This window comes from Panthera uncia (assembly GCF_023721935.1).
Source record: "Panthera uncia isolate 11264 chromosome C1 unlocalized genomic scaffold, Puncia_PCG_1.0 HiC_scaffold_3, whole genome shotgun sequence".
NCBI classification, from domain to species: domain Eukaryota; kingdom Metazoa; phylum Chordata; class Mammalia; order Carnivora; family Felidae; genus Panthera; species Panthera uncia.
Window position 1 is genome coordinate 6460912 of NW_026057584.1, and position 27996 is coordinate 6488907.

At 50.0% G+C, this 27996-nt stretch overlaps 1 protein-coding gene and 1 long non-coding RNA gene across 2 annotated transcripts in view; one reads left to right on the plus strand and one right to left on the minus strand.

Annotated features, from left to right (window-relative positions):
- Window positions 1-27996, minus strand: part of TRPM8 (transient receptor potential cation channel subfamily M member 8) — a 76003-nt gene that overhangs the window by 25261 nt on the left and 22746 nt on the right. Inside the window, exons 7-17 of the mRNA XM_049614633.1 lie at window positions 27704-27771; window positions 25260-25457; window positions 20470-20572; window positions 19256-19374; window positions 14545-14835; window positions 12443-12538; window positions 11486-11615; window positions 9552-9697; window positions 6721-6833; window positions 6106-6322; window positions 17-108 (exon numbers count right to left, since the gene is read on the minus strand). Of these exons, the coding sequence (XP_049470590.1) occupies window positions 17-108; window positions 6106-6322; window positions 6721-6833; window positions 9552-9697; window positions 11486-11615; window positions 12443-12538; window positions 14545-14835; window positions 19256-19374; window positions 20470-20572; window positions 25260-25457; window positions 27704-27771 (1573 nt within the window). The remainder of the gene's footprint in view (window positions 1-16; window positions 109-6105; window positions 6323-6720; window positions 6834-9551; window positions 9698-11485; window positions 11616-12442; window positions 12539-14544; window positions 14836-19255; window positions 19375-20469; window positions 20573-25259; window positions 25458-27703; window positions 27772-27996) is intronic.
- The window catches only part of LOC125911038 (uncharacterized), a 1709-nt gene continuing 591 nt past the window's right edge, over window positions 26879-27996 (plus strand). Inside the window, exon 1 of the long non-coding RNA XR_007454233.1 lies at window positions 26879-27171. This is a non-coding gene — a long non-coding RNA (uncharacterized LOC125911038). The remainder of the gene's footprint in view (window positions 27172-27996) is intronic.

A 27996-nucleotide genomic window follows, 5' to 3' on the forward strand; every position in this document is an offset into this window, starting at 1 on the left:
GGTGAGGCCAACTTACCGAAACACAATTCCTGCTATGAAGTAAAAAAGCCCGAGCGTATCCATGACATTCCACAGGTCAGTGAAATAATTCACCCCATTCATGTACCACTGCAGCGCAGAAAGGGACACAGAGAGAGAGAGAGAGAGAGAGAGAGAGAGAGAGAATCAGCAGCAGGGAAACATCGACTGCTTCCAGGTTTTTTTTTAACGTTCACACATTTTTCCCCACATCCTTTTTGAGCCACATGTCCCATGTGCCCTGCCACATGCCCCGTGATATTCTGGGGGGATTGGAAAGTAGGTTGCACACTTGCTGTTCCGTTACTCATGTGTTGCTGACAAAGTCAGAAAAAGGACTCATGCACCATCGCCGTTCTTTAAAGATGAACCGGAAGACAGTGAGCACAACCTGCGTGGACAAATGTGGAACACCCAAGCTGCCCAGTACAGTGGTATAAGTTGTGCACTGCACAACTGACGACTGTTGTCATCATAGATTTGCGTATTTGTTGTAAATACTTTTTGTCACGTGGCAATAAAACATCTTGATAAAAGGAATTTTTTTCTTTTATTATTTTAACGTTTATTATTGAGAGATGGAGAGAGACAGAGCACGAGCATGGGAGGGGCAGGAAGAGGGGGAGACACAGAATCCGAAGCAGGCTCCAGGTTCTGAGTTGTCAGCACAGAGTCCGACGTGAGGCTCGAACTCACAAACTGTGAGATCATGACCTGAGCCGACGTCAGATGCCTAACCGACCGAGCCACCCAGGCGCCCCAGGAATTTTCTTTTTTACTTTGCACACAGGTGTTCTATGCGGCACCTGTGAGGACAGGTGTAGTCGCAGAAATGACTGACAGGAACAGTGTGTCTCAGGGACCCTTTCATCATGACTTGTGGGTATTGGGTATGATTTGTCAGAAGAAAACTTGTCAGGAGATAAAGAGGGAAAAGACGATCCAGTAGAAGGACAGCCCCTTGGTGATCTGTCTGCTGGGTCTGGGGGACTCCAGGGTAGTCACCTGACCCTCCCGTCCGTCCCTCTAATTTCAAACATGTTTACCGAGAGCCCACAGGATTCCAAATGCCCGTGCCGGGCTCCTGGCACACAGCATGTCGGATTAGGTGCGACGCTGATTCTCAAGGAATCCACTGGCCCCGGGGAAAGGCAGTCATTGGACATGTTTGAAATGAAATGTGGTAAGGGCTGGAGGGCTGGTGACACCAAGCCCAAGTGAGCTCAGATAAGGAAACCACCAGACTTACTTGAGCGACGCAGGAAAACATCGGCAAGGACGTGTCCTCAAAGGTACATGGCACTTTTCAATTTCACTACGAAATCAAGCACCAGGGAAATAAAATCTCCCAGCCCCGGTTCGACCACGTTCCTCTGTGGGATGGCTGAACGCGCGGGCCCAGAAACCGCATCAGCATCCCTCACCGTCCATGTGGGCGGCCCCAGTCTCACCGATTACCCGCCAAGAACCGTCTGTAAGATGAGAGCGGTTGGGACAGGCCCCAGCCACCTGCTCCCCCTTTAAAACCCTGATCCGGGAGGCAGATAGGAACACGGCAACCAGGTAGATCCAGTCCAGCTCGGCCTCTCAGAATCCTGGCCTGAGCCGGGGGAGAAACCCTGAATAGATCGAGCCCGGGGGTTGGAGGCACTGTTGTGGTAAGAAAGCGGGGTTTTTTTTTGGGAGGGGGTGTTTAATGAACAGAGGCCTCTTTTCTGGGTGGAATGACAGACAGGGGCTATACTCACCAAATACCAGAACCATATTCCAGCATATCTTTCAGGATTTGGGGATTCATTGCGCCTTAACACTGAAGGGATGATGGAACTCATCTCGTGTTGCATAAAGATCCACAATTTGATCAGTGGACGCTTGTACATACGGACTGCCTTGGTTGAAAATGTCAGTTTAGCCTATTACAGCCGCCCCCGGGGAAGGAGACATAAGGAGAGTGCACTTTGGGATACCCAGACACAACCTGAAACAGGTAACATCCTGTCTGGTTCCGGGTTTTTCCTAACGAGGGTGAATTCGGTTCATTAAGACAGTGCCAGGATAGCAAAGCAGATTCCCGGAGGAAACCAAACTGAGGATTCCAGCCGCACGAGTCTGCAGGCAGAAGAGAAACAGCGACCCCCAGTGTCGGATTCCTTGAACGACGAGAAACCCAGAGGCCATGCTCCGCAGTCTGGCTCACAGACCTCAGGGTCAGCTGTCCGGGGGCAGAGACAGACTTGAACCCTTTCATCCCTCCGCCGCTCTCAACCCTCAGCCCGAGGCACTCCCATACCATCTCCTTAACGCACACAGGATCGATGAATGAAACCGGTCCGTTCCAAAGTGATGTTTAAGAGGAAAAGAAGAGGGGCGCCTGGGTGGCTCAGTCGGTTAAGCACCCGACTTCGGCTCAGGTCACGATCTCAGTCTGTGAGTTCGAGCCCCGCGTCAGGCTCTGTGCTGACAGCTCAGAGCCTGGAGCCTGCTACAGATTCTGTGTCTCCCTCTCTCTGCCCCTCCCCTGCTCATGCTCTGTGTCTCTCTGTCTCAAAAATAAATAAAAACATTAAAAAAAAAAAAAAGAGGAAATATTTGCCCAAAGCTGGATGCCCACATCATCACCCTCCGTATCAAACATCACCCATTATAAACGTACACAGGATAGCGGGACTGGGTCAGAGCTGTGGGCATCACCTCCTCCCGGCAGGCCCCCGGGATGACTGGGAAGTGCTTCTCCGCAGCCCACTTCGCTTCCCGAGGCTCCTGCCCCCCACTCTGTCTACTCTGGGTCTCTCCCAGGGAACACGTCACACTACACCTGCCCAGGGTCCTTCTCCAAGCAAAATGCACTTGTCCTGAGCCTCCTTCGAATAAATGACTTCGTAGTTAAACGTCCATACAACTTTGGATGGAGATATTTGTGACCTAAGGACTTCTAATTTTACAGCTGCAACCCTCTAGGCCAACCTTCCAGTAAATGTAAGACTCTGGGCAGTGCTGTTCTCTCCTCGGAAACTCCCAGAAACGACCCCCACCGATCCTCTCTAACCAGTAAAAAGCTCCGTAAGAACAGAGAGATTTGCGTGCTTGGTCCGTTGCTGTATCTCCAGTGTCTAGAACAGTGCCTGGCATCTGGTAGGTGTTCAGTAAACACTTACTGAAAGGCAGAAGGCACGAATGAAGTGTTTAGCTTACGCCAAGACGTGTCTCCCTGCGTCTTCCAGCTGCCGGGCCAAGCCCCGCCCTCTCACGCAACCCAGAGTAAGTCCTGTCTCTGGGCCCACGACTTCTCTAGATGCCTGGAGGAACCAGACAATGGCTGCAGCGTCTGTGCCTTCATACCATGCGGGAGGCAGGGTCAGCCCCGAGACTAGTGAAGAAATGCCTGGGAGCAGGAATGAGCGAGAAAAGAACATTCCAAGAAGCAGCCACCGGTAGCACCCTCTGCTCCAAAGGACACCCTCGAGCCCCTTGATCCCGGGCTTCCCAAGTCTCCCTCGCTCTGGCCTCATGAGCCACCGTCGCGGCCCCCGCTTGCTCCCAGCCAGAGCACCGCCGTGGGACTGAATGAGGAAGACCCTGCCTCGCCAACTCACCTCTTAAAAAACATACACTCTCGGGGCACCTGGGTGGCTCAGTCGGTGAAGCGTCCGACTCTTGATCTCAGCTCAGGTCACGATCTCACAGTTCATGAGTTCAAGCCCCGCATCGGGCGTGGAGCCTGCTTGGGATTCTGTCTTTCCTTCTCTCTCTGCCCCTCCCCTGCTTGTGTGTACACGGTGTGCATGCACTCTCTCTTTCTCTCTCTTTCTCCCTCTCTTTCAAAATAAATAAATAAACTAAAAAAAATTTTTTTAATTAAAAAAAAAAACAAACAGAGGTGCCTGGGTGGCTCAGTTGGTTTGGCATCCGACTTCGGCTCAGGTCATGATCTCACGGTCCATGAGCTCGAGCCCCGCATCGGGCTCTGTGCTGACAGCTCAGAGCCTGGAGCCTGCTTCCGATTCTGTGTCTCCCCCTCTCTGCCCCTCCCCCGCTCACGCTCTGTCTCTCTCTGTCTCAAAAATAAATAAACGTTAGAAGTTTTTTTAAAAAAATATACATTCACTTGCCAGATATACATCAATGTCATCCCTTGAGCTAAGCCCCTCTGGGTCACATATGAATACGAAGCAAATCTCTGCATGGGGTCATTTTCATGCCACTCGCTTCTGGACAACAGCAGCATATGTATGAGGAGCTGAGAAACCACACCCGGGAGTGGAGGAAAAGGAGGAAGGCACGACCCCAGAGCCCAGCCACACCAGGCTAGGAGAAGGGAACACGCGTGACCCCACGTGGAGAGCCAGCTCAGCGCCTACAACGGCCTCAGGAGGTTCCCAGTAAAAACGGTGCTGTTCCCTTACTTCCTCACATCGGCCTGGGCCCCTTCCTGCCTTAAATGTGGAACCTCCTTCTGTCTTTGCTTCTCCCGAGCAGGACATTTTCACCCCCTGGCTGCAGACACATAGTAAGTCAAAGCCAGCAAGTAAAAGACAGCTGGGAGAAAGAGCCTTTACAGAGGGGTTATGGGGTGAATCGCACCCCCCAAAATTCATACTTTGACGTCCCAACCCCCATGTACCTCGATGGGGCTGTGACCTCATGAGCCAGTAGGTGGGGCCCTCAAGAGGCCGACGTGAAGTCAGAATCCTCTGTGCGTCAGCAGGACCCTGACCTGGGGAACAGTTGCCGGTAGACAGAAAGCCTGATATCTTCCCACGCGCGACACCCATGTGGGTCGTTCATGTTGCTCGAACCCCCACCTGTCCCCTATCTCCATCCCCCACCTGCACCTACGGGGCCGGGGAGGGCAGACGCAGGGCCCTGGCGCAAAGACTCCCTCTCTCCCCCCGGCCCACAGCAGACATTGAGAACCGATCAAGACACTCGCCAGCTGAGAACAGAAACAGACTCAAATCATCCTCAGTCGAGGGCTCCTAGAAGCCACAAAAAAAGTCTATTAGACTTGGCATGATGGGTGAAACCACTTTGGGATTGCCGGACCAGGCAGCGGCACTGTGAGGTCAAGGACGGCGCTCTATGGCCCTCCAAATCTCTTGTGGCACCTGCCGTAGCATCGCGTACACATAAACACCGAGGCCATGCTTACTGAATGGGTATGATGTTGGGTCTGGGCTCAGAAAGGGGGCGACAGAAGTGACAGCAACAGCACTGCTCTCAGATCATCACTAAGTCTGAAAGGGTTTCCCGGGACTTTTCATAACGGTTTAGGGACAGCATCACCCCTGCCGTCAACGCTCATCTGTCCAACAGTTACCAAGGGGGCACCTGCTATGTGCCAGGCATGGGCTAAAGCTTTGGATTGAGTGGTGGGGAAAGGATGCCACAAGACGCAGATCCCAAAGACACTGCAGAAAAGCACCATGAATAATTCACACACACTCCCTGAACCCCACAGGGACTTCTATGACTTTCTACCACTGTCACTCTGACACGCTGGGCATTAAGATGCTCTTAGCTTGAAAGTCCCCCCATCTCCCCTGCCTCCCTTGATGACGGTAATGGCAGGCGTGGGTTTGCCGTCCAAGGTCAATCTTCTCTTTGAACACATTGCCAATCCTGAGTAATTCATTTCCATCAATTAACATTAATCAGCAAGGAGCGAGCTTGGTGCTAAGAAGTCTCACTGGAGGGCTGAGGTATTGAAAAGGCCCCATTTGGGGCGCCTGGGTGGCGCAGTCGGTTAAGCGTCCGACTTCAGCCAGGTCACGATCTCACGGTCCGTGAGTTCGAGCCCCGCGTCAGGCTCTGGGCTGATGGCTCGGAGCCTGGAGCCTGTTTCCGATTCTGTGTCTCCCTCTCTCTCTGCCCCTCCCCCGTTCATGCTCTGTTTCTCTCTGTCCCAAAAATAAATAAATAACGTTGAAAAAAAAAATTAAAAAAAAAAAAAAAAAAAGAAAAGGCCCCATTTACTTTAGGAAAACCATGACTTTGGAACCTCGGAAGCAACTTCTGCTCCTCGCTGGCTGTGGGAAGACAGCACCTACTGAGCAAAGGAGGAGGTGCCCCACGTGGGGACAGTCCTACCTGTCTTACTTCATCGCAGAACAGGACAAAGACCAGGGCGTAGAGGACCAGCTCGGGGGAGTGTGGCACCGAGTGAAAATCCATGAGCAGCACGTAGGCAAACAGCAGGAGGAAGGCGATGTAGAAGACCACGTTCCAGGCAAAGACCACAAAGGGGGAGGTGAAGAACGCCACGTAGTACCACAGAATCTTCTTGTGCTTGTCGATGGGCTTCTTCCTGGACCAAGAGGTAAGAGCACCGCCATCACCGTCCGAAGCATCACGGCCTGCGGGGGCCTCGGACCCACGGCCAGGGGAAGGGGAGCCAGATCGACCCCGCCAACACTCAGCCCTTGGCATTTCAGTATTAACAAATCCGAATTCTGCCTTGGATACTGAAGATGTAACTCTATCTCCAACTTTTTGGATCAAACCCGGGAAAAGCCAGAGAAGATTCCCAGTCCTACTGTGTAGGGCATGCTGCCTACAGTCCCATCATACATTCCAGGCTTTATAATCCTTTACCTAAGGATTTACCTAAGGATACGTGCGCACACACACACACTCTCTCTCTCTGTCTCTCTCTCTCTCTCTCTCTCTCTCTCTCACCTGTCATCATATGTCTCAGTTTCATACCTAAATGATACAAAGCCACAGCCAACCAAGGGTATAATAAACAAACACAGGATAATCTTCCAATTCTTGGTGTCTCGGGAGATCTCTCCATACCACTGCTTGGAAAGAAAATTCTACAAGGAGACAGAGACAAAGGACACAAGTCCTTATTAATGCAGCGAAATGCAGGATGGTTTGTAACCCTTCTTCCCAACCCTCACACCCCTTCAAAAGAAATAACTCTCCAAATCAAGGTCCTATCCTTTTATATTAGTTACCTGGACTCTGAGGGGCTTCGATAAAATGATTCACGAGTCTGTTTGATTGTCAACCCTTTCCTGACTTGGGTTCTGTGAACTTTAACGCTTATTTATTTTTGAGAGAGATAGAGAGACACAGACCGTGAGCGGGGGAGGGGCAGACAGAGAGGGAGACAGAATGTGAAGCAGGTTCCAGGCTCTGAGCGGTCAGCACAGAGCCCGAAGCGGGGCTCGAACCCACGAACTGGGAGATCATGATCTGAGCCGAAGCCGGAAACTTAACTGACTGAGCCACCCAGGCGCCCCAAGGTTCTGGGAACTTTAAAATAGAAGTTGTGTGAGTCCAAATTCCCTAAAGCCATGATTTTTAACCACTTCTAATTCTTAAGAAAGTTTAAACATGTGTCCTTCTAGCACCTTCCTTCCCCCGATTGCAAATTCACACACCCGTCCAGCGCCACCTGCAGGACCCCCGGGGTTATGTCCAGAGGCGGACAGGTGACAGGAAGGGGGAGACAGTTGGCATCGCAGCATCACTCAGAGTCCTAATGCATGGATAAGCTTCTCCCAGACTGTGCCAACCCCTGAGAGGTGGGACGGGGGCCCCCCAAGAACGTGGCAATGAGAAACCTCAGGTCGCCTCTGGGAGCCACACCTCACATCAACACAAAAGGGCGAGTGTAGACCGGTCCTCATCAAAGGAACACACAGCTTCAAAAAAGGCCTTTGTTAGTCAGGAGGGGATTGGCGCTGGCTGGGAGGCTCAGGGCCTGTGTGCCCCGCCAGACCTTCCATCTCGGAGAAGCCGCTTCCCCCGGGGAGCCCGCCATGCTCTGCCGGGCGGCTGCAGCCAGGAGCGTGCCCGGCCCAGGAGGGGCAGCCACAGCAGAGGACGGCCTGCAGCTGGTGGGCAAACACCAGCTGGCCTGTGCCCACACGGGCCACGCCAGGGCAGGCTCCCTGCGGCCCCCACAAGTCCCCGCAGGGTTGAGCCCTGTTGAACAAGGCGACAGCGTGCTCCTTAGCGTACCTGTGTCTGCCTCCTTCCCTCGCCCCTCTCACCGTCCCCACCACCCCGTGCACTTCCTGGGTTCACCGCCAGAACGAACTACTTGCATTTAAATCCTTGCTTTGGGGCCTCTCCCTCAGGGAGCCGGACGAAGACAGGTCATACCTGTCCAGCCCTCCGCACTCCCGTATTCCTGCCGAGGGGACGAGCACATCCAGCGGCACCGCTAGGTCCCCAGTCACGGGAGGCTCTTCCCTAGCTCAGTCTCCACGGCCACCAGCAAATTCGGACCCCAGGCAGCAGCCTGCACACAGGAAGCCAGCTCCCTGGGCCCACGTGTCTGGCAGCGAGATTTCTCACGAACATTTATGGATCGGCCTCTGGTTGAAACCCCTGGGACTGGAAAACTTGGAACAAGAGCAAGAGGCAGCCTCCCCCAGGCCCAAAGCTCTGGGGGCACCAGCAAGGTCAAAGCCTGAGGTCAAAGGCGCGGTGAGCTGAGCGTGGCCCCACCTCGGCATCCAGCCCCGCCTCCAGGCCATCCTGCCCCCAGGGCAGGCCTCACTCTCCCCCCCCTTATGGTGCAGACCCTAAAACAGCAATAGCAAGACTCTTTCTTTGTGCCTTCCTGGTCACCGATGACTGTCGCCATTTACTCTGGCTTAGCTGTAGCCGCGAACGGGTTTTGGGTTGTTTTTTCCCACAAACGCTTTGCTAACTTTGCTAATGATCGGTTGCACCGTGTAACGGAAAGTCCACCTGACAGACAATCAACACGGATTCAAGCCTCAGCTCTGCTACTTCCTGGCCGTGCAACCGGGAGAATGTTGCAGAACCTTTTCTGAGCTGTAGCGTCCCTATCAGCAGAATGGGATGACCTCCACCTCCGCACGTGCTGTGAAGGCAAAACGTGGTCACGCGCATCACGTGTATGACACGTAAGGGTGAGCCCGCCCTCGTCTCCCCTGCCCCCCGCTTCACACCCGGGCCCCTCCAACTGGGATTGTGGGTGGGGGAAAAACCTCCCCTCGGCGACCGGAGATGCCAAGTGCAAACGGCCGGTGGAAGTCGGTGCGGAAAACCTCTATCTAGTTAGGCCTCACCCAGTTCGAGCTGGTTCCTCTAAGTGCCGCTCCTACCAAGAAGAACTATGACAGCATCCGCCGAAATAAAGGGCCGGCACCTGTCACATCCCGCCTCCCCAACCCTCACGGCAACCTTCCTTTACAGAGGAGGAAACTGAGGCTCAGAGGGCTCGCGTGCTTTGACCCAGCACCACGCACATAATTAGGGATCCGGTGGGTGGAGACCCAGGCGCGGGATCTGGGGACCCAGCCCTCCGTTACGGTGCAGCGCCCCCGCGCGCTTGGCGGAAAGTCAAAGAACGTTCTCTCTCCTGCACTGTCTCTGGAAGCAGGGGTCTCTACCCGCGTCTATGTGCTGCCACCTCCTGGAGCTCAACTTTCCCTGCTCCGGCTTCTCCATGGGAGGCGACGGTTTTGTTTTAACGCCGCGCGGACAGCACCTGGCGGAAAAGGCCCACCTCCGGCGGCGGCGACGTGGGGCGACGGCGCGCCGTTTACCTGGACGCCAGGCTGGGCGATGAAGTGCTGGTCCGTCGCCTCCACCGCCAGCTCCAGGCAGTTGCTGCCGCCCCAGGCTTCACAGGAGTACACCAGCAGCTGCTCGGCCAGGTCCTCGTCGCTGCTGTAGCACTCCGTGAACAGCTCTGCGGGGACAGTGTCGCCAGAGGGACGGAGGCTGCGCGCGGGGCCGGCGGAGGCGCACACAGCTCCCGCCCCGCCCCCCACACCCCAGCCTTGACTTTGCGCGGAGCCTGGTTCCCAGCAGGCTTCCGCAACGCCAGCGCAAGGCACCGCGTCGTCTCCCAGCCAACAGAGGGGCTCTCGAGGCACACCAGGCCCAGCGCCGCCCTTGACGCGGCAGGTGTCCGCACGCGCCCCCTGAACCGAGCGGCGCTGAGCAGGCAGCCCCCCGGCCTTGGGTGGGGCTCAGCAGAGGGGCTGCGGACCCTCTGCCTCCTCTTCACCTACGCCCCCATCCCGTTTACCTCCTGGGCCTCCTTGGTGACGGCTCTTCGCAGACAGGGTCCCCGTGCGAAACCACGACGACCACGACAAAAACCATGAGAAAGTGGAAGAAACACTGACCTACTGCATCAAAGCCGTGCTTACACGTGGAGACCCAACCAGAGAACCCGGGGAATAAATCCGCGCGGGGAATTTTTCAAAAGTCAAAACCCTAGGATCCCTTCTCTGAAGTCTATCGGAAATAAACAGACTCTCCTCGCAATTTTAATGTATTCAAAGAAAGCATCGGACACCCTTCGGCCAACACAGAGAAGCCAAAGTCACGAGAGTCTGTTCGTTACCTAAGACAACGGACAAACGTGTGCGTTTTGCGACGGGCCACATGGCCAACTGAAAACCCTCAAGTGAACCGGGAAGAAAAAACCAAGCAGGTCCAAACTGTCTGTCGGTGGGAGGCAATTGTTCTGGGTCGCTCACGTTCCTGCATGGTCTGGACCTTCTTTTTTTTTTTTTTTTAACGTTTATTTATTTTTGAGAGAGAGAGACAGACGTGAGCTGGGAAGGGGCAGGGAGAGAGGGAGACACAGAATCCAAAGCAGGCTCCAGGCTCTAAGCTGTCAGCACAGAGCCCAACGCAGGGCTTGAACTCATGGACTGTGAGATCCTGACCTGAGCCGAAGTCGGACGCTTAACCGACTGAGCCCCCAGGTGCCCTAATCTGGATCTTCTCAGCAAAAAGCACTGCTTTGTTCAAGAATGACCGAACAGCAGACAGAAGACAGGCATTCCAGAAGGGCAATGCTTAGCAATGCCTCTCTGTTCCAGGTAATGAACAGTCGCGCCCTGGAGGGGAGCATGGGAAGGTCACCCGCAGCCCCAGTAGAAGCCCCAAATCTCCTAAACTTTGAGGAGCTGCACCATAGGCAACAGCAGCCCGTAATCATGTCACTCCAGGGGAATGAAGGCACGAGGAACAGACCCAAGATTCTGGTCTGGCTGCTGCCTTGGCCATTAGCAATAAACCATCTGTGTCCCTGACCCAGGGGTTTGGGGTCTTATCTGTAGGTTGCAGGCAGGCTAACTTGATAACCTGCAAGTCGAATAAAAATCTCAGATCTGTCACAGTGTCTCGACAGCATCCAAAAAGACTCCTCCCCTGCCCCCCAATTCCCTGCGGTGCTGAGTTTCTTAGACTTGGCCTGGGCGCGGCCCTGGCAGTTGTGGGACGAGACAGCCCACATTTCCTGCATCCATCCTTGGACAAGTCAATAAGTGCCAGGGCCAAAAGGACCATGGCTTCGGCCACAGCATGCACACCCCTGACCGTGTGGTCTGCAGCCCCTAAATCGGGCCAGATAGGGAGCCTGGACATGCCGTTGACCTCTGCCACCTGTGGGTGCTACAGGCACGTGCGTGCCTCCTGCCACACGGTCGCCCGCCATGGTGCCCCACTCCCGGAGACTCACCAACTGCACGGGTCTCGTACTCATTGGCCAGCTCCTCGGACTCCCCTGCCGCATTGATGTCATTCTTCACCTTGGCCAGAGTCTTCAGAAGCTTGCTGGCTCCCAGGGCTGCCAGAGTGCAGCCCCTGGTCTTTCAGAGGGGCGGGTAATGTTAGTTCCTTATCCCTTCAAGTGGCCAAGTCAACATTAACGTCAGACAAGGACAAACTCATGGCAAGAGCAGGAAATGGCAAAATCTGAACGGTTCGTGGTGATTCAAAGTCAAATTTGCAATATACACAAAACACTGTCGACCCTGAAGGCACTCCCAGTCTTGAATGTGGAATTGGCATCTAAAAAGAAAATATCAAGCTAAATGCCAAGAGAAACTGACGGCTTGAGGCCCAACGGCCCGGCCGCCACGCTGCGTGTAGCAGCTGAAAGGGAAGAGGGGACTGAGAATCCGGGAGAGCTGACGATGGGGTTAGTAAGACTTGCAGAGTTAACACTCTGCACTCAACATCCATCTTCGTGCTCCAGTAACGGAGAACGTCTCTTCTCCGCAACTGAACACAAACCGTTATGTGCTAAACCACAAGGACAAATCTCAGCAAGCTTCCCAAAGCAGAATTTACACAAGCCCTCCTTCCTATCCCTGATGCCATAAAGGCAGAAATTAATTTTAAAAACTAAACTTAAAAACTGCATCCACTTGGAAAACAATCCCGCACCTGCGCACACGGGAGAAGCGAGAGCCTCCTGGGTTGCCCACCCAGCACAGCTACCTTCCAGGAAGGTACCTCCCCTCCCAAACACCCCTCCGTCGCCACGGAAACAGAGGCACAACCATGTTCACCTGATGTAAGACATTCCGTCGTGTTGGTGACGTTTCAGAGTAGGCGTGTGAGTTTCGAGGTCAGAACGACCACAGCAAAGCATGCATTTGGAGTAAATCTGTCAGGGGGCCCAGACATTTACCTGCTCCCAAATGACCTTGGAAAGTTCCTTCTTGTTCTGAAGAATGGCCCAGATGAAGAGTGCTTGCAGGGGGTGTCGAGTTATAGGAGACACGTCCTGGGAGGAGGTAGAACATGTGGTCAGCACACAAATGGGAGATCCCTTTAGTAGATACGCTGGCGTAAGAATGGAAGCAGGTACCAGGATGCCCCAGGGGAGCACCCCATGTTTGGAGGGCTCTGTATGTTAGTATATGAATCCAGTATAACAGCACAGAGGTGCGATTTTCATCACGGCGACTCACCGGGTAGGACGATCTGACAGTCTCTTACCTATCATCAAAGACGGAGTATGACTAGACAGAAAAGCACAAAGGGCAGGAGTATGTCTGACAGCAATGTAAAAACTGAACAGCTTCTGACAGCCTGAAGCATTCCTTCTCGTCACAGAAATCCGTTTCTCATCTACAAGAGTCGCTCAAACTAAAGTCTAACTTGCCCACAGTTTAAGTTCCATTATTATGACGTAAAACCACGCTTCTGTCTTTGGAGTGTTATTCAAACTTCCAATTCCTAACACATTCACCAGCTCCTCTCCAGAATTCCGGATCTCTCAATGGAAACTTTTCAGATGGAAAATAACTATCTATAACTTCCCTACAGGTTTAACCAAGATCCAAAATGCTTCAGGCAGGATTACGGATATTGCAGAGGGTTTTAACATAAATAGTGTCAAAAAGAAGCTTTCTTTCTTTTTTTTAAATGTTTTTAAGTGTATTTATTTATTTTGAGAGCATGAGTGGGGCAGGGGAAGAAAGAGAGGGAGAGAGAGAGAGAGAGAGAGAGAGAGAGAGAGAGAATCCCACGCAGGTTCCAGGCTGCCAGCACAGAACCCGACTTGGGGCTTGAACTCATGAAACCATGAGATCGCGACCTGAGCAAAACCAAGAGTCGGACATTTAACCGACTGAGCCATCCAGGCCCCCCAAACAAGCTTTCTGAACACTTCTGATTCCTTCAAACACCTAGCTCATTGAGATTTTTGCAATGCACATGTATATACATACAAAATTCATAGAATTATAGGAGATAATGACTTCGTTTGAGTTTCCCCAGAAGCAATCAAGAATTTGAGATGAGTAGTCAATCTGAGAAGTGATCCCAGGGAAACCCATAGGAGAGTGAGGCATAAGATCGGAAAAGAAAGAGCAAATGAGAAGGGTGTGTTATCAACAAGTTGTCACTGTAGGTAACTAGAGATTACTACCACTAGGGAGTCCTGGCAGCCAGTGTAGAACACATGACTCAGAATTAGCTCCTCCAGGGGTGCCTGGCAGCTCAGTCGGTGAAGCATCTGACTCGATTTCAGCTCAGGTCATGATCTCACAGTACATGAGATTGAGCCCCACACGAGTCTCTTCGCTGACAGCTTAAAGCTTGCTTGGGACTCTCTCTCCCTCTTTCTCTGTCTCTTTGCTCCTCCTGTGCTCTCTCTGTCCCTCTCAAAATACAAATAAATAAACATTAAAAAAAAATAAAAGAATTAGCTCCTCCAAATGGGGAGGGAGCTGGGATATTTATACACCAACCGCTGGCAGTCACGGGGCCCCAAGCAAACCTATGGCAAAGAGCATACAGTTGGAAACAGAGCCTGCCTGTGGTCAAGAAGAGAGAGGCCTGAGAGAATTCAGGTGCATCGACAACAGCCTCCCAGATGAAAACCTGGATTATCCCTTTGGAAAGAATCACTGCCTCTTCTGTCTACACACGAAAACCTGGCAGTCCCTCACATGGGCAATCCATCATGCCCAAGAGGCTGAGACATGAACAGGGGCCATTCACTTTTCCCTCTTCCTTGTTAGACGCCTTCAGACAGTATGTGCCACACCGAGCTTTGCAGTTAAGAAAAACTGCAACAGTAATTTGAAATATAGCACAGAGCTTACAGCAAGATATCAGACGACCCAGCAGGTAGACTCATGATCTTAAGGAAAGGAAGTAGCAAAAATTAACCACGCCAACATGTTAGCTACTTTATGGCGGCAAGGGGAGACGTGGGAGAGGGGGAGGTGGAAAGATTTTTCGAAGAAAGATGCAAAAGCGGACAACCGCCCTGGTACGTACGTGAAGCTCTACGTCTATCTCGTCCCTGCTGTTTCTGTCTTCCTTCCGGAAGCCTCTTCGGAAGTTAGCTACCAGTTTCCAGACAAACGTGAGGAGGGCATCATTATAGGAATTCTTGGCAATCTGCAGGTTCCGATACACAAGGGTGCTGAAGTGGTTGGAGAAGAGCTCGGTGAGGACGTCGTTGGTGAGAAACTTCCGCAAGTTCAAACCGTTCTCCAGGAAGAGGCGGACGAACTTGGGTCTGTCCTTTATGAGAGCCGTAAACATGACCTCTTGAAGGTCAGCAGACTACGGAGAAAGCAGAGCAAGGACTCAGACCCCGAGGCCACTGAGGGAAACACGAAGCGTTTTCTTTCTCAACCACATCGCATTTCCAGCCACCAAGTAATAGTACCTTCAGCTGTGTTTAATCCTGTTTGGGGGAATACGTGTTATCTTTTCAGCTCTAATACAACATTGGATTATAGCCCAAACAGACGGGGAAGCGACGAGGTGGAATCTTGGGCTTGGATGTGGGTGTGCAGGTGGTTTGGCCTCTTGCTATGGCGGAGTAGAGAGGACGGTGTCGGTCAGGAATTTATCGCGGTGCCTGGCACGGCAGAAGTCCTCTGAGGCAGTGTGGCTCACACCGTTTCTCTGAAGTCTACACTACACACTGATTGTGAGCCAACCACCGGCACCTTGGAACCCTCCCGTTGCCCAGCAAACCACACATGACCAGGCCAATGGCTGTGGGACACTTGACAAGTATACCTGGTCATTATTTACCTTTACCCCCACTCTCTGGGCCCGGTGATAAACCTATCCCATGGGAGCTTAGGGAGAATCTTATTAAAGATAATTCATGTTTATGTCAGACCCAAACCAGTGGATGACAGGCCACTGTAGCTCCTGGATATGTCCCGCCTGTCCTCCAGAATAGATCCTACAATGTGATTCTGTTGCCAACGTTACAGTTTAGAAGGCTCTTAAAAACCCACACACTTCCGGGGTGCTTGGGTGGCTGAGTCGGCTGAGCATCTGACTTTGGCTCGGGTCATGATCTCACGGTTTCTGGGCTCAAGCCCCGCATCGGGTGCTGCACTGATAGTGTGGATAGCGTGGAGGCTGCTTGGGATTCTCTCTCTCTCTCCTTCTCTCGTTGCCCCTCCTCCACTCCTGCTGTCTCTCTCTCTCTCTCTCTCTCTCTCTCTCTCTCTCAAAATAAATAAGTAAATATTAAAAAAAAACAAACATATCCACACATTTCCAGCACTAAAATCCAGATTTAGAAGTGAAAACCAGAAAGTCTGACAACACAGAGAACCATCAGCCAGAGCCAAGTGACAGCTGCTCCCGGGGACCCGGAGACTCCAGTCCCCAACGTCCCGGCCACTCCTCATTACTGTCCGCCCAGCCCACTTCCCTCATGATGCTTTTCTGACCCCAGTTTGGGGGAATATCCTCTGCCAAGGGCGGCATTAACCGTTTCTGTTTCTGTCTCATGTTGGGCCTCTGGGGATCACACGTTGCCTGGAGACAGACCTGCCAAGTGGCCCCTGAGTCCCCACACTGTGGCTCCAGGTGGGATAAGAAGGGGAAGGGAGGCCTGCCCCGGGCCAGCACGAGACAGCTACACCTTCTCTTCTGTCCCCAAGGCACGTGTTCCTTTGCCCAGCACTTCCCATATCCTTCTAATCATTGCCTTTCCCTCGGTCACACGCTTGATAGGACAGGGTCCCCAGACTTCAGTCAGAGTCACCTTCTGGAAACACAGGTGGCTAGAGACCATCTTAGAATTTCTGCTTTAGCAAGTCGACATGGAGCCTGACAATCTGTGCTGCTAACTACCGAGTCCCCAGGTTATGCCCACGCTGCCACTGGTCCGGGGACCACACTTTGAGAACCACTGGAATACGAGGAAAGAGAAAAGCTTTGCAGTCAGACACGTCTTTGTTTCCAAATCCTGTCTCTACCATTACCTAGATGGGTCACCTAGAACAAGGCCGTGTCTCCAAGCCTCAGTTCACTCTTCTGTACAATAGGTGTTTGCAGGGATGAAACCAGCTAACACAGGTCAAGATCTTTACAGGGGCGTGTGGGTGGCTCAGTCGGTTAAACGTCCAACTTCAGCTCAGGTGATGATCTCATGGTTTGTGGGTTCGAGCCCTGCGTCAGGCTCTGTGCTGACAGCTCAGAATGTGGGGCCTGTTTCGGATTCTATGTCCTCCTCTCTCTGCCCCTCCCTGGCTCATTCTCTCTCTCTCTCTCTGTCTCTCTCTCTCTCTCTTTCTTGGTCTCTCAAAAATAAATAAGCATTGAAAAAATTTTAAAAATATATATATGTCTTTTCAGAGACTTGAGGGCAGAGCAGCCCCTCCAAACCCCATCAGTAACTCTTGATCCTGTGGTACCCACGGAGGCCTGGATTATTAACCAGCAAAATGAGATCGTCCCTGCGATGGGTTGGTGTGAGGGACAAATAAACAAACACCACGAGACTGCTTTGTGCGCTGTAAAAGGTTACACCAACATTACCATTATGCCAAAGGCTTTTGCTTATTTTTAAACAGATTCTTATGTAGCGTTTAATACGTGCCACTGTTCTAAGTGCTTCAGAACCATCATCCGATTTCATTGCCGTAAGAATCCAATGAGGTAGACGCTATCATTATCACCTCCGTTGACGGATGAGCGGCGGGTGCTGTGCTGGTAAATGTCTGCCAATCGCATCTCTGTGGGGGAAGCAGGCGCTCATTTGTGGTCGTTTTCAATTCCTGTGGTGTCAGTGCTCCCACTGTGCCCAATTTCCAGGCACCAGTGTGGTCTCACTGAACGCAGAATTGGGAGCAGAGGAGAAGAGGCACATCACTGTCTCGAATTTCCAGCATGAAGAGACGGCAGATGTGATCAACCTCCAGAGCACAGGTGGTAGAAATGCAGTCAAATAATGCTCAAGTGATGAGTCTTGATTACTTATTGCCTTTGGGTTTTCTTTAAAGTTTTTTTTTAACATTTATTCATTTTTGAGAGACAGAGAGAGGCAGAGCATGAGCAGGGGAGGGGCGGAGAGAGAGGGAGACACGGAATCCGAAGCAGGCTCCGGGCTCTGAGCCATCAGCACAGAGCCCGATGCGGGGCTCGAACCCACGAACCACGAGATCACGACCTGAGCCGAAGTTGGACGCCCAACCGACGGAGCCACCCAGGCGCCCCTTACTGCCTGTTTTTAATTAAAAAACATTTAATTCTGAGTTTATGCAATTTTTAATAATGACTGTACTTAACAAGTGACACAAATGACACAAAATGTCTAAAACTTTAGCGGTCAGTTCTTCCAAGTCAGCATCAGCTGACGCCAACGCACCACCTGTGGGGAAACTGAGGCACAGAGAGGTCAAGCGATTTGCAGAGTTAAGCCACACAGCTGGGCTGCCTCTAGGGTCCATTCTCGTAACCATTATGCCCTTCACCCTTAACTATCTTTAGTGAGTCCATAAAATTGAACGTACCGTCCGCTATATGCCTAAGTTTATGTTTATTTGCACCGTCTGACCTTACACAAATAGAACATTTCACACACAGGGATTAGTTTACAAATCACCTAACTAGATCTGCTTATAATTCTACCTTCTCTCAACTTATTAAAGCCTTGCATCATGCACTAGGGCTCATTATGCTGCAAAGACCAAACACAAGTGAACGTGTGCCGAAGGAATGAATAATTTAAAAACCCATAAGCCATTACTTCATTTGCATCACATTATGAAACCTGATAACGTGTTAATATAATATAGATCAAGTCTTTGTCTTCGATTGTATAGCAACGCCTTAAAAACGTTTTCTGAGCCTGACTGCGTACGATGGACGTTAAGAAATACATGAACCTTCCCCGCCACGCGTACGCGTATACGATTCAGTGAATTCTCACTGCCCACCAACTGATGACTTAGGTTAATCCAGAGGAGCCAAAAGCAAAGTAGCACACGGCCTTGCAGACCCAAGGGGGACTTGGGTCTACCAAACAGAGCTCCTAAGGCTGATTTAACTTGAGTAGGACACCAGAGGACACTGCTAAAAAAAAAAACGCAGTCCTACAACTCTGATCAAATTACCAGTGAGAAGAATCAGTCCACTGGGGGAAAAAAAAATACAGTTTTTAACAGACATACCACTTCCATATTGGAGGTGCTTGTCTGGCTGGGAGTCCGGAGTCCCTCGCTCCCAAGACATTCACTGCGGGTCTTCAAACAAGCTGTTCTATTTTTCCCATACGCATCTCACTGCTGACAAGTCTCTTACCAGAGACTGGCTGGGCAGTTGGGACACGGTGCAAAATGAGTACTGTTTTCTCGATTTTTAGTCGAGCTCCTTCTGATAAACCCCTTCCAATCATCTTGCACATAGTGTCCCCGTACGTCTCCCGGTCTGCGCCTAGGACGGTGTCTGTCCCACCGCACCCAACTGGAGAAGCACATCTCGCATCGTGACCGCAGGCTGGAAACTCTGAATGGCGGTAGTGGTTTGATTCTTTCCTACAGTAGGTGCTTCTGTTTTTACTATCTCTCGACAACCATGCTACTAAGTCAACGGGGTTGTCCAAAACCACAGATGAGGGAAGTAAAGGTTGGCACCGAAGTGGAACAGTGCTTTATGAGATTTGGTATTGAAGACCTTGTCTGAATTGGCCCGACCTGACACGGGGATAACCCGGAAGGGCTTCTGTTACCTCCCATCGGCGGTCATTGGTGAAAATCTCATCACTGGCTAGGTCCAGCTGGTTCCATTCCAGAAGAAGCTTCAGCTGCCCGTTCCAGTTATCCTTATCTTGTTCATTGGTGCTAAAGGCTGTAGGAGGACAGGGAAGGAAATCGACGCCCCAGAAAAAAGAGAGTCAGAATTGGCCACGCAGCCAATGATCAGAGCCATTTATAAAGGAGATTCTAAAGCATGTTCTCTTAGAATCTGACACTCAGAATTGTCATTTCTTAGCCACATTCTCTATGGTATTCACTCTTGTCCATATTCTGTATGTCCTAAAGTATATAATGAAGATCAGTTCAAACGTTAATATCTCTCCATTTCATATCCTAACAGTGTATGCTATGCTGATGTTTTCCACAGATTCAGACTCCATAAATGTTACATTTCAAGGACCCTGTCTGACTTAAATTATATCTAAATCTATGAAATAATGAGCCGTAGTATAACAATGTTCTCATTGTCTTTTCCAGAGCTAATATATTCTGTATCTATGTATCTCTACAAATATAATCCCATGTTAATAAATACACTGAAACAGCCAATTTTCTGGCAAACACAGCAAGAATAATGCTAATAAATGGTTAATGCTTAAATCACACTTCCTAGTGCCTTACCCTACTCTGCATACCTCACATCTCTTACTCAGCTGGCTCAACTCTACATGGTCTTTGCCAACGATTGCTTTACTGTGGGTAATACCACCTCGATGGAATTCTAAGATGGCAAAGATCACGGATGAGAATTTTAAAACAGGTTCATCCATAAGCTTCAGGAGGTGTGTAAATTCCTGAAACTGGATGCAAATTTTCTCATGTGTGTGAAGTGTGTGTGCATCTGAGTACACGGGGAGCCCTAGGACAAAGCCCCTCAGCTTCTATCAACTCCTGAGACCCAGATGAAAATCTTAACCCACGGTCACAGACAGCTCTTTGGAGAGTGCTGGGATCATATTCGACCGGTATTTTAACGACATAAAAATTCTTGTTCTATTAAATGCATTCAACCAAGGAGATTTAACGCAGCAGGCCAATAATAGTTACTCTAGCTTCCGATCTATGATAACCAAACTTAAGTGCAAGATTATATTTCAATAGAGCTGTTTGAATAAATAAGCACAGGCCATGAGAAGCCGCAGGAAGCAACACAAAAGCTGAAACTTGAGACGCTATTTTTACTCACCTTTGTACAAAGCATAGGAAATAGCGTTGCTCACAATTTCATCCCCAGCTTCTTCCATTTTAATAACTGTTAACAGGTGAGAACTTTCGAGAATTTCTTTGAGCTGGCAAGATTTAAAGAGCACTGTCATCAGGCAACTGCTTTCAGACGTAAGGAGCACATAAGCTTCTCTCTTTTGGTGAAGACCCTTTTATTCCATTTTGTTTTTAAACACCACGTAGAGGGCGTTCCCAATCTCCTTCCCTCCCTGTAGGGCGTCTGTACCCGTAGCATCCAACCTCTGAACTGGAATAATGAGCCCTTAACCACGACGAGAACAGAGCACTGGTTGTACAAGGGCACGCGTGTGAAACAGCCCCCAAAAAAGAGTTGAGACTCAAGGGACTAGGGGTGAGTGTGTGTGTATGTGTGTGTGTGTGTGTGTGTGTGTGCACGCACGAGCGTGTGCACGTCACAAAGCCTGGCACGCGGTAGGCACTCAATTGTTGAATGAGCAAATAAATGAGGAAAGAGCGACAGAAGCCACAGAAACCAAGGCGCCTGGGCGGCTCAGTCACTTCAGCATCCAGCTCTTGATTTCTGCTCAGGTCGTGATCTCACGGTCTGTGAGTTGGAGCCCAATGTGGGGCCCTGTGCTGACAGCATGGAACCTGCTTGGGATTCTCTCTCTCTCTCTCTCTCTCTCTCCCTCTCTCTGCCCCTGCCCTGCTCTCTCTCTCTCTCTCTCTCTCTCTTTCTCTCAAAATAAATAAATAAACCTAAAAAAAACTTTTTTTAAGCCGCAGAAACCAAGTGCGGTCATAAGGCCTTCACCCACGGGAAGCTAAAGTCCAATGTGCACAACAGCCAAGAAGACTTGGTGACTGGAGAAAGAGAGAAGGAATTTGCTGTTATCCTTTGTGATTTGTCCGTAATGTTTTATGTTAAAACCCGATCCCAGGGCTTCAGGCGCTGGCGAGCTTGGCCGGAGCTTGATGAGGCAGAGCTCCCCCAGCGGAGGAAGCCGGTTGGGTTTACTGAGCTCCGGGCTGGGGATGGGGGCCCAGCAACGTCTGGAAATGACGATGTGGAGCGGCAGAGCGTCACGTGGACCGGGGGAGGGGGGTCTCGGGCCAGGTCGGGAGGTTGAAAGCTGTGTGGCAGGCAGGGCCTTGGATTTGGACGTTAGGGGGTGACCGTTCAGCCCACGGTCTCCTGGGAAGGCCGTGCTGGGGGTTCAGAGGCTCAGATCAAGGGGTGACCAGGAAATAAAGGAAAACTGCCTGATACATCCAGGGTGGGCAGCCCGACGGACAGGCTGGGAGGGGGTGGGGTGAAGGGAAGGGCCCTCTCGCCACACAGCCAGTCCTTGCCTCAGAAGGAAAGGGTCCAGCTGGAAATCACAGGTGGAAGGGGTCCAGGTCCCACGATTCTGGGGGCACAAGTGGGGGGGAGACATCTTTTCTTTCAAAAGGAAAAGGAAGAAGGAATACGTGAATATGGACACAGAGCAAACTGACAGGGCCCAGGGACGGCTGCAGGGAATCTTACCTGGGCCCCTCCCCAACACCTCCCTCTTACCTCCTCCAGTCCTGTCCCCCCACTGCAGCCAGTGTGCACTTTCCTGCACACAACCCATCACAATTCGACCTTTCGGGGACTTCCCATCGCACTTGAACAAGGCCCAAAGTTTGAAACGGTGTTCAAGAAGCTGCCTGGCTTGGTCCTTGGTAAGCTTTCCAGCTTCCGCCTTCGCTGCCATATTGTAGGTCCTTGGGGTAGGCCATGTTTGCCCTGCACCTCAGGACCTTTGCACATGCTGTTTTAGCCGTTCCAATCCCAGTCCTCACCCCGCTAACTACCTAGCCTTCAGATCACAGCTTCCATATCACCTCCTCTGAGAAGCCTTCCCCTTTCATACCAGGCCAGGCTCCCTTGGCTCGTGCCCTTACAAATCCACGTAACCTTTCTTAAGAACACCCATTTCAGTTCAACTTTATACATTGTAATCACTCAACCTAAACTTTTTTCCAATTTCTGTTCTCTCCATGCGGACGAGGGCTCTTCCTGCTGGGTATCCTGTTCTTCCTGAAGTGCCTATTCCAGAACCTGGCACCTGGTATACATTCAATAAATATCAACTGCATAAATGAGTAGATGAGTTTGAAATCAATGAATGAATGGTACCTAGACTGCTTGATAGATTGGGACACTATGGAGAGTCAACTTCTCGAGAAGGTGAGGAGTGGGCACAGGGGGATAACTCTGGTTGAATTGGTAGAAGGAGAAAGCATGATCGTAGGGAAGAGGTGCCCTGGGTCTCCAGGAAAGGTCAGGAAACCATGAGTGCAGATTTGGGGGTTGGCTGTCCACAAGATCAGTAAGGTCACCCCCAATTAGCCTGCGGGGTTGCTCAACTAATATCTGACTGGATGTATGCATTCATTAATCGATAATTCCACTCCGTGGTCTTTTGGGAAACCTGTACCAATTGCAAAACTTTATATAAGTGCATAATTAAAATGCCAGACTAATTTTGTATTATTGACGGATGTCTTCTGACATGATTATAACTATGATAGATCATTAGCATATTAGATATGAATACGAATGAGGTATGAATCCCAGACAGGATAAGTGAAATGTGTCTGATTTTTAGCCTGTTTCAGAATTCCTGTGACAGATTTTCTTAAAGCAGAAATCAAAATCCTTTGTCAAGAGTGGGGGACCTGTTAGATGGCCTCTGTTCTTTGGCCATGACATGGCTCAGACTCCAGAAGAAAAGTTGCATGAGGAATAGAAGGAAAGTCACTGGAGAGGACCCAGGGCCATCGCTGGTGGGAAGCTAAGAGTTGTCGATTCCTTCCTCTGTGGGTATCCTTGACCCAACCACTGAATTTCTTCCTTCCACCCAGGGAAAGCACCTTGAGTACAGCGCTCAACATACAATGTCGCCGTTGATATGCATACTCTGGGATTGCTCTGCTGATATGTTTGGAATCGACTCAGACCATTTAGGTTTCAACACGTGGACAATCAAAAATGTACAACCACTCGGGGAGGGAGGCCTCCTTTTCCCTACCCGTGTATTTCTATGCAGAGCAAGCTCTATCCAAATTAGGTCCTGTGATACTCTCTACCCCTTCACTTACTCCTACTCAGGTTAAGAGAGTGACATATCTGATTGGTGACTTTCGCCTTGCCTGGCCAGCCCTTTCCTGCGTCTCCACTGGGATCTGCTCCTGGCAGAGTGCCCGTGCTCTTGTCTGCCCTCAGCCACACACCTAGCCTGGGAGACGCAGAAGCTATCCAGGGCCACCTCCGTCTAGGTGGGCTCATCTGTCTCTTTCCGGGGCTCAGCACAAGACAGCCCGTTATGACTGCACCCCAAGCCACATCTGTCAACCTTGCCTTCATCATCAATGAAGCTGATAAAATTTAACGTCTATCCACCCGATTCTTGTGTCTGTCTCTCAACTGGACTTGGGCCAAGATACAAGAAAATCCCAGCACAAACTTTTATAGAAAACCACCAGCTTTACCTTTTTAATAAAATCGGGGAAAGGCAATAATTCAAGTAGGAATATCATACAAGAATTTGTGGGTCAGGATGCCATTCCGCACCAACACTGACTCTGGAAGAAGATGCATCTGTGTTTTTCAGTTCTGGATTTCAGGTAATAAGACTTAATACAGAAAGGACTTGCTTCCTGATTATTTCAGCTAAGTGCCCACTCATATGAAATTAAAGAAGACCAGTAGGGTCCCACTGTGTGTTACTTTACCACAGAGTACCAAGCAGCCTAGAAGCCTGGGTTGATTTTTCTCATTATTTACAAGGCTTTGGTTTGTCTAGGCTTACCTTAAATAATGGCAGAGGCTACCATGAACAAGATTATCTGCACTATTCCAGGATTTCAGCTTGCCGTGTTTGGTATTTTGAGATGCTTTCACAACTAACTACTGTTGAAATACCAATGTAGTTAAGGAATATTTTTTATACTAAATCCAACCTTGAACTCTCATGACAAAATGGGCTCTATGACTAAAATCACCTGCTCATTGCCTATAGCCTGTTTTTTTTTTTTTTTCCTTTATGGATAAATTCCCAAGTGGTAGCCTGTGCTCCTAAAACTATCTAAACATCGAAGGCCATTCTGGAATGAGTTGAGGTGAATTCACCCACTAATATTAACATGAGCTTTCTCATGAACTGAGCGATCAAGAAAATGGAAGCCAGTTCCGGTCAACAGCAGTCATGAAACAGACAGAAAAGTGAGGAGGCATGGCATTATGTTAAAATACTTTTATAGGCTTAGCGATAAGAAGTGTAATAGATATTCCGGTAAGTACATTTCTTACATGATCTGATAAGAAGGGCAAGAGATTCTGAATGGAATCACAGGCCAATTAATTTAGAAAGGCAATCATTCCATAGTAACAACTCCTCCGGTGAATTTCTAAAACATCATTGCTTGGGATTTCTTGCCTCCCCTCCACTGATACACACAAAATTCGGAAGCTAAACATGTGGTGAAGTCAGGGCGTAAAAGGATTACCAGCTTTGCAAACAGACTTGACTTTGAACCCCATATGCTACCCTTACCAGGTACAGAGACTTGGAAATCATCTAACCTACGCGACCTTCAATTTCCAGCGAGAAACCTGGTTTGGGCCAGAGTATCACTTCAGTGTCACTGAGAATAGATAAAATAATGCAGCTCCAGAGGAGTCGGGCACATAAGGCTTCCTCCCTCCCCAAGAACTTAGCTGCCTTTTTCTCGGCACCCAGAAGTCCCCCTAAAGCTCACCCATTTGATCCAACTCTCGGTCTCTTCCTCAGGCAGCCGGGACACCGTGCGGGGTAAGAAGCGCACCAACTTCTCCTTGACCACGGATGACGTCAGCACATCCTCCACCTCCACCAGGCTCGCGATCACGTCCGCAATCTGCCCTGAGCCTTCCACCACCACGCAGGGGATTTTACTCTTGATGGAAGTGTTGATGGCCTAGGAGAGGGGAGACAGAGTCGGCCAGAAGAAAGACACACTGATGGCCAACACAACGCACTCGGGACCAAGGTGGTCAACCAGACACCTTGACACGTCTCTGCACATTTTCCTCTGTTTTTTCTGTTTTTTTTTTTATTTTGAGAGACAGAGACAGAGCGCAAGGCATGGATGGGTAGAGAGAGAAGGAGACACAGAATCCAAAGCAGGCTACAGGCTCTGAGCTGTCAGCCCAGAGCCCAACGTGGAGCTACAACCCACACACTGTGAGATCATGACCTGAGCCAAAGTCGGACGCTTAATTGGCCAAGCCACCCAGGCGCCCCTCCTTTGGGGTTTTATTTCAATCAGAAGCAAACCAAATGTTTGCAACTGTTTATGAATGAGAAATATGGGCCAGGTGTATTACACCCTGTGCTAATACCAAATCTCATAATAAGGACACGCGTGACGAGCTTAAGTTCTCCATAATAAGTGCTTTGAAATATCTCTACCTACAAAATTGATCATTTCAACTCCTGACATCATAGATTTGCATGACAACTTCTAAAATGGTATTCAATATTATCACTGACAGCTTATGTGACATAGGTTAAAAATATTCATACTCATGAGGTATGAAAATACCTTCAAGCAGCTACATATTTTCTATTATGTTGACACCCATTTCCCTTAGAATTCCCAAATCATTTTCCTTGCCCCTTTTACAAAAAGAGAATAAAATAAAATTTGTTTCTTATATAAATATGCACCACACTTTTATTTCCACAGAGGCTGGCAGAGGGGAATCGTTCTTCAGAGTCTTAATTCACTTGATGGCAAGATAAAGTGATATATATGCCCAGAAGAAACTTTGAGTCCCCAACCTTTAGGAGACACTGAATGCCTTCATGGAGAACATGTCACCCATGGAGCGTGTGGTGCCTCATTGGGGCAGACACCAGGGTGTTCCCAGCTCTGCACCCCACTACCTGCCCTGCGGGCAGGTATCCGCATGCTGGGGCCGGAGTGGGGTGATCAGACAGGGAGCTGTCCCTCCTCTCTCTTGTCCCCTGTTCTGGGCACAGTTACTGGCTGCACAGGTGCTCGGGGAAAATGCCATGGAACTGTAGTGGCCCTCTGGAAATCAGAATTTCAAATCTAAAATTTGAGAGAGAGATAACAAACATAACCATCTTTCAATTACTTTCTCTTCCTCTCTTCCTCTTCTGCTCTTAAAGCGAGTGTATGTCACCTACTGAGAGTTTCATATTGAAAGAGAATCGTTTATGTTTCCCTGATAAGGCTTTCCCTGAAAAATTTTCATTTACCAATGGTCTCAGTAGCAGATCTTACAGCAAGTGCTCAATAAATACACATGAATGAATGAATGAATGAGAAGGCCATTGTTACATAAACAAAGAGAAGTGCTAGGTTACGATTCCAAACAACTTGGCCAGGAATTACTTGTAACTCCGGGAGGAGGCTCTGGGAGGGAAGTGGAAGATAAAGAATCGTAGTATCTACACAGAATAGTTTGGAAAATGAGGGGGCAGGCAAATCAATGTGAAATTAATTAAAAGGAGGAGTTGAAAATCACTTTCTTGTGAAGTCCTATTCCTAAAACTAGGAATCTTCAGCACGATGTGCCTGCCTTGAGACACCGACAAAAATGCGAGAACACTGATGCATTCTAAAGTCAAGCAGATACCTGGCTGCCGGCAAGATGCTCTCAGTAAGACCAAAGTCTGCACGGATGGGGTGGGAAGCAGAATTCCTGCTTGATTGCTCAACTTGGAAGTGTAGAATTGTTCAGGAAGTTTCTGTGATCTCAGAGTCACTTAGGGTTTGGGGTTCCTTCTTGTGGGTGGAGTCTTTGCAGGCCCAGGAAGCATGTGGATGGGCTTTTGGTGGGTCTGGGAATCCTGATCTGGGGGCAACCTGTGTGTTTATGATCACAGCCCATCTCCACGCACATGGAGTAACCATGGTTTTCCAACATACATGCTGCTTATGATCTGTCTTAGGAGTTAATGTCAACCCTTCTCCTTGGTGGGCTGACGGCCAAAGCCAACATTAGGTATACAGGCTATTCATGTTCTTCCAAAGCCTCCTCTGGAATATTAGAGAACATTGTGTGGCTAAGAGAATACTACCTAATTGCTGTAGTAAAAGAAATTGACCACACAAGCCCCAAAGCCCTGAAAATGCAAATTTGCTGGGTTCGCTTGTTGATCAATCTTCTAGAAAACCAAACCAAGACTCACTTTCAAAGTCTCTTTGCCACCTCCTTGGGCAAAACACACAATGGGGATCTTGCCACCGTAGTTGGAATCTGTAAGACATGAAATGTAAAACGTACTCATTAGAAGCACTCATCTACTTCAAGAAGAGGTAGACCAGGAGCTTCTGCTCCATGAGCCCAGGGTGTGAGGTGATGGCTGCATACCTCAGACTGACTATAGGGTGTGAGGTGATGGCCTCAGACCTCAGACTGACTACAGGGTGTGAGGTGATGGCCACAGACCTCAGACTGAATACAGGGTGTGAGGTGATGGCC